The following is a 7,500-nucleotide window of genomic DNA, read 5'->3' on the forward strand; positions in this document are numbered from 1 at the left end:
TCCTCGACGCCCCACTCGAAGTCGTAGGGCATTCCCTCCATGGGCTGAGGCTGGGAGGAAAAACACGCGTTACCAGGAAAGCATTGAAATCACTATTTTTTAAAAATAACATAGTAATGCGTTTTATTCACTTGAGATGCTGCACTCACTGGGGAGACAATATTTGGCACAAGGTTCTGGGGCTCAGCGACCAGGATGTTCTCGGAGGGCGCCTCGTAGAGCTGGACGGGCTCCTGCACGCTCTCCGCCGGGGTCTCGTAGAGGGAGGACGGCGCTGCAGGAGGCTCGTACCCGTACTGAGGGGCGGCCGCAGCCACTCCCAGCACCAGCGCCAAAACTGCAAACTAAGGAAGGGCTATCGGTTTAGAGAAGAAAATATGCATATTAAGTCACACACACATACTAAATCTATTTATCTAATATATGTGCTTTCTCTCTCTCTCTATCTCTCTCTCTCTCGCTCGCTCTATCTATCTATATATCTATACATATACATATATACATATATATATATATATGTATATACTATATAAATAAATATATCTATACATATACATGCATATATGTATATATATGTATATAAGCATATATATATACATATATATGCAGATATATATATAAATACATTATATATATATATACATATATATATATATATATATATTCAAACCTATACATAGACCTGGGGAAGAAATTCAGGGAGATTCCAAACCGTCGTCTCATCCTCCAGTAAACACAATCTTTTGGGAAATACCACGAAGCTTTAAAAAAGCAACAACAAAACGAAGGCGTCTCACTATACCATCCGAGACGACTGTACAAGTGTACCTTATAATCCATGATCAAGAGAGGGATGTGCACTCACGCTTTGCAAGGGAAGGGACACTCTTATATACCTGGCGAGAGGGAGGACCTTGCTCGTTTCCTCTGGAGGCGTGGCTTGACCGGCCTTGCGAGGGATACCGAGGACGCGCCGCTCACCGTCCCCCATGGATCTCCACGACGGAAGAATCCGCGACAGGCGAAATCTGCGCAGACTCACATCCCAGATTTAGTCGATTGGGAGAGTAAGAATGGTTTCGTGCGGGAAAATGGTGCTCATGTAGGGAAATGTAATTTTATTTTTCTTATTGCTTTAAGATTTATGTTGTTTAAGAATGTGTTACCTGTTATTATAATTGTCATTACCATTATTGTTGTTATCGTTATCATAAATATTATTATCATTACCATCATGGTAATAATTACAATTATTATTATCATCATCATTATCATCACCATAACCACTGTTAGTGTTATCTTTATTACCACTATCCTTGTCATTATTATTATTGTTTACATCATTATTGTTATTGTTGTTGTTATTATTATTATTATTATTATTATTATTATTATTATTATTATTATTGCTGTTGCTATTAACATTGCCATTACTATATTATTACCATTGTTGCCATCATCATCATTATCATTATTGTTATAATTATTATCATTATTATTATCAACATTTTCATTATACTATTACCATGATTATCATTACTGTTATTATTACTGTTGGTGTCATTGTTTTTCTCATTTATTTATCATCACCACAATCACCTCATTACGATCATTATTATCATCATCATGGCGATAATAATGATGATGATGACTTATGATAGTGATGATAAAGTTCATGATAATGACAATCATTATTACCATCACATCATCACGATGATAATGTGATGGTAATAATGATGCAAATAATGATAATGGCAATGATGCATGGTAATAATGACAATGATAATTATGATAGAATAGTAATAATTACAAGTATTACTCTATTCTTCACTGTATTTTTTTATTTTTTTCTATACTTATCGGTATATTTCACTCATCGTTACAGTTGATAATTATCATTGTCATTGTTACGATCATCATCGTTTTTATTATTTTTTGTTTTGTTTTTCTTTTTCTCTTGAAGGTATCGCGTGATCTATGTGATGAAATAATATAATTAACAGTATTTTCAAATGTAGCAATTATGGCGATGATAATAAGAAAAAAATATGATAAATGAATAATGATTATGAAAATAAGGATGTTAAAAAAAATAAAGAAAGAATTATAATAAAGTTGATAAGTTAATAATGAAATGATGATTATAATAATAACAGCAACAATATAATAATGATAATGATAATAATAATAATGATAATAATAATAATCACTATAATAAAAGTAATAATAGTAGAAGTAGTTTTAGAATTAGAAGTAGTATTACTATTGCTGTTATTATGGTACTAACAATAATAATACAATAATGATGATGATGTAATAATAATAATAATAAAATAGTGCTATTACTGCTACAAATGCAGATAGTGATAATTATAATGATAATTAGTAATATTAATCATAATAACAATAATAGCCATAACAATAATAATGATATCGCTGATGATGATGATTACAATAATTATGCTAACAACAATGACAATAATAGTAACATAATTAACCCTAATTCTACTAAACTAATGGCTACCAAACTGTTTACATTGCAAGGCAAAATTGCGAATACATTCCCCAAGTGTATTCAATGGTCAGCACACATAGTGGTGTGTGTGTTTCTGGCGCGAGGTCTACAGTGTGTACACGTGTAAACAACAGACAGCGAGGCGTGGAGTGAGTTTACGCTAGATTGATGGACAGACAGGTGGATAGAGAGGTAGAGATAAATATTTAGGTATATACATATCTTTCTATCTGTCTATATATCTATCTATTTTGTGTGTATGTATTTGTATACATACATACATACATACATACATACATACATACATACATATATATATATGTATATATATATATATATATATATATATATATATATATATATATATATATATATATGTACACACACACACACACACACACACACACACACATATATATATATATATACATACACACACACACATATAATACATAATATTATATATATATATATAATATATATATATATATATATATATATATATATATATATATATATATATATATAACACATGCATGTATACACACATATACATTCATACATATAACATAATTGTATGTAATATAATATATAGAATATATATATATAGTATGTATTATTATAGAATACACAAATATATGTATATGATATATTGTATAGTATATAATATATAATAATATATATATTATATATATATAGTAATATATGAGTTGATGAAGAATAAAGAGAGAGAAGAAGAGAGAGAGAGAGAGAGAGAGAGAGAGAAGAGACTGGATGTGAGGGTGCACGCACTTGTGTATGTATGTGTGTGTGTGTGTTGTGTGTGGTTGGTTGTGTGTGTAGTGAGAGTGAGTAGAGTTGGAGAGAGAGAGAGAGAGAGAGAGAGAGAGAGAGAGAAGAGAGAGAGAAAGAAGAGAGAGAGAGACGGATGGAGGGTGACGATGGAGAGGGGGATGGTGGAGGAGGAGGAGGAGAGAGAGAGAGAGAGAGAGAGAGAGAGAGAGAGAGAGGAGAAGAAAGAAAGAAAGAAGAGAGAAGAGAGGAGAAAGAGAGAGAGAGAGAGAGAGAGAGAGAGAGAGAGAGAGAGAGAGAGAGAGAGAGAGAGAGAGAGAGAGAGAGAGAAGAGAAAGAGAGAGATTTAGAGATTCTTTTCACGTCCATTGCTTTATCTCCGAAACACTTACGAACAAAATTCCAAATGCAGTAAAAGAACTTCCCATTTTCCCATCTAGCTTCACCCTCACACCCTTCTAGAAATTACTTACCCCCCTCCCCCCCACAACTTGGACCCCCCCCAGAATTTGAGGCCAAGAAGCTGTTACGGTGGAGGAAAACGAATTAAACGTGTCATTATCTTTGTACCCAAAGTCATTCATGGCTATCAACATTTGTATCGCATAATTGCAAACAACACATAATTGAGGAGGACCCAACATACTTTTACGTACTACCAAATACATATGCCAGTATAGGGAAAAAGTTACCTGTGGCGTGCTAAGACTACTACCACTACATACACATGTATCGAACGCACTGCACAAAGGCATCACAGACTCTCCAAGCGAATTTATGCATCGACATACACACAATACCATGCGTGGTCATGCACTTCACGCGGAATGAGCGAAATTTCGATCCACACGCCTCGGGGAGAGTTCTGAATTAACCATGGCATTACAGAGGCACCGTCTTGGCACGTGGGGTAGTGCCACATGAGAGAGTCGTGACGTCAGAAGTCCTTAGTGGACTGACAGACTACATGACCTTGGCCACGATACGGATGCTTTGAGGTCAGATTTTGTGGCATGGTCTTTGCCTGACCAGTTTGATGTCTTTATATTTACTTTTTGTTCTCACTGCACCTCGTAACTTTATTATTATTATTATCATTGTGATAAGTTTTATTGATAATGTAGTAATAATAATGATAATTATTATTTTCATTATCATTTTCATCATCATTACTGTCATTGTTATTATTACTATCACTATAATCATTACTATTACCGTTGTTATTTCATTATAATCATTGGTATTATTCTTATCACCATAATTTTTGTGTTATTAGAATCTTTATGATCATAATAGTTATCATTACAGTTATCGTTGCTATTATTACTATCGTTATTAGCGGTAGCAGTAATAACAATAGTGTTATTATCATTATCTATATAATCATTACTATTATCATTATTAGCATCACCGATTTCATCCTCATTCTTAACATTCCCCTTTGTTCATTGCTCCTATTGCTATAACCATTATCACTATCATTATTAGTTTTACTATTACGTTTTTTATCACTGCCATCATTACTGGAATCCTACTTATACTACTAATACAAATAATGATAGTAATGACAGTTGTTATAATTATCACCATTATTATTTTTGTTGTTATCATTACTACAATTGTTACTATTATCATCATCTTTATTATTATTATGCTTATTATTATCACTGTTGTTGTCGTTGCAATCATTTTCATTATGATCATTGTTAAAATGATAATAATCATTATTACTACTATTATTATTGTCATTATCACTATTGCTATTATTATTATGATCATTATTATTACAACTATTATCATTATCACTATTACTATTATTATTATCATCCTTATTATTACAACTATTATCATTATTATTATTATCATCGTCTTCATCACCATCGGCAGCAGCATCACACATACACACACGCACACGCACACGTACACATACACACACACACACACACACACACACACACACACACACACACACACACACACACACACACACACACACACACAACACACGCACGCACACACACACGCACGCACACACACACACAGACAGGGGGACTTAAAGAGGAATAGGGAATGGATAAGGGGAAAGGGAGGGGTAAGGGAGATAGATTTTAGCGGGAGGGGGAAGAGAGAGAAGGGAGCGAAGAAGGAGGGAGAGAGGGAGAATGGGAGAGTGAGTGAGAAGAGGGAGTAGTGAATTTAAGGAAGATTTATGGGAGTGAGAGGGGGAGTGGGAAAGGAACAGGTAGAGAGGGAGAGGGAAAGGAAAAGGGAAAGCGGAGGCGAGAGGTAGAAGGAGGTGAAAGAGGAAGAGAGGAGTGCTTGTACTTATTTTTACTCTATCTATCATTATCATTATCGTTATTATTACTCTCATCATTATCATTATTATCACTCTCATCATCATCATTATTATTATTACTGTTATCATTGTTAAGTCATCACTATCATCATTATTTTCATTGGTGTTATCATCTTCGTTATTATCATTATTGCCATTGTTATCAATATAAATGATTAATTGAATTCTTCTACAATAGCAGGGTTTACATCAAAATCCTTAGTTTATCCGAAATACGTTTATGTTATACCTATATTATTTCATGCATCTTCATAGAAAATGATAAAACTTTAGGGGCAACTATGAGAAATTACTGATTTGAATCGTTGGTAAAATTTCAGGATACTTTCGCAAAACCGATCGCGACAATATTGGATTGAAGGATTCCTCTCACTCTCTACCATTAAAATAAAATCAAATGAAATTATGCCGCGGAAACCATCCGATTAGCGACAATTTTGGCCCTGATAACAGGGGAGGAAGGTACCAGGGTGAAATATGAACAACATAAACAAAATCAGTCACTATATTGCCCAGTATAGGGGGCCGTGCCTCCTGCACACTCCCTCATGGGGGACTTTTGCTCCTCAACTCCTGCAATGGAAGACAAAGAATCCTCCACGTATTTACGGCAGGGTAGAGCGTACGACCTCTCCTGTCGCGCATACATGGAGGATTTCCTGGGCGGGTGTTGGGGTGGTCATGGTGATCATTATTTTGCATTCATCAGTATAATGAAGTATTATCTTCATTATGTTATTATGTTAGTTTAACCCACAATTTCCATGGCACCTTTCATACCCTTCCCTGCTGTCAGGGCCAAGAATATGGGGGCTTGGGGTACTCTTACATATAAGTGTAATAAAGGGTTAGAGGAATTCATCGATGCCAAAATCGTCACGATCAGTTATGCGATAAGAAGAAAAAGAAAATGGAGAGTAGGAAAAGGATGGGGAGCAAGAAGAAGAGGAGGAGGAGGAGGAGGAGGAGGAGGAGGAGGAGGAGGAGGAGGAGGAGGAGGAGGAGGAGGAGGAGGAGGAGGAGGAGGAAGAAGAAAGAGGAGGAGGAAAAGGAGGAGGAAAAGGAGGAAGAGGAGGAGGAAGAAGAAGAGCAGGAAGAGAGAGGAGAGAAGGGAGGGGAACAGAAGGGGGAGAGAGTCAGAGAACAATCAAAACGGGAAAAGGGAGAAGACAAAGAAAGAAGAATAGGAGGAAAATAAAAAGGTTCGAGGGAAACGAAGAGGAATTCAAAGAACAATCCAAATACGAAAATGAGAAAGAATAAAGAGTACTGGAAGAAAAGATTATAAAAAAAAAAAATAAAAAAAAATACTAACAGAAAAAAAAAAACGGAGAGAATTTTAAAAATAGGGATAGAAGAAACGCCGAAATAATACGTATGATAATGAAAAAGAAGAATAACACATGAATATAATTTCTCATTTATATGACCATTCAAGTCATATAAATAAATGGTAAGTGAATCTAACATAGTCTTACTCCCCTCTAATTTTGATCGATGAATACCTAAGCAAGGTGCACCACCTTTTATTCTCTTGCAAGACAATTTATAACTTCTCTGATAAATGAGGAACGAGTTAGCCACACAACTTTGTATGCAAATCTCTATTCCGGTTTTAGGATATGAAATCTTACAAGTCTGTATTTCTCTGGGGGGAGTATGGGGGAAAATGTAAACGTAATGTTGGAAAGTGTTTGAACAGATAACCTCTTGGCTTAAATTACTCTTACTGAGGAATTCATGTTAATTACAACGGGATCCTCCGTACCTTTCAGTCAGTGCTTTCCAATAAGATTAAGGAGACGTTGGGCATGAAATAGAAACCATATACATT

At 35.0% G+C, this 7,500-nt stretch overlaps 1 protein-coding gene across 1 annotated transcript in view; it reads right to left on the bottom strand.

Moving 5' to 3' along the window:
• Nucleotides 1–881, bottom strand: part of LOC119584846 (cuticle protein 8-like) — a 1,499-nt gene extending 618 nt beyond the window's left edge. The window contains exons 1-3 of the mRNA XM_037933484.1: nucleotides 829–881; nucleotides 150–344; nucleotides 1–50 (exon numbers count right to left, since the gene is read on the bottom strand). The exon at nucleotides 1–50 is cut by the window's left edge and continues 97 nt beyond it. Coding sequence (XP_037789412.1) covers nucleotides 1–50; nucleotides 150–344; nucleotides 829–840 — 257 coding nt within the window. The 5' untranslated portion in view covers nucleotides 841–881. The remainder of the gene's footprint in view (nucleotides 51–149; nucleotides 345–828) is intronic.
• Nucleotides 882–7,500: the final 6,619 nt, after the last annotated feature.

The sequence above is a fragment of the Penaeus monodon genome, chromosome 18, assembly GCF_015228065.2.
Source record: "Penaeus monodon isolate SGIC_2016 chromosome 18, NSTDA_Pmon_1, whole genome shotgun sequence".
NCBI lineage: Eukaryota > Metazoa > Arthropoda > Malacostraca > Decapoda > Penaeidae > Penaeus > Penaeus monodon.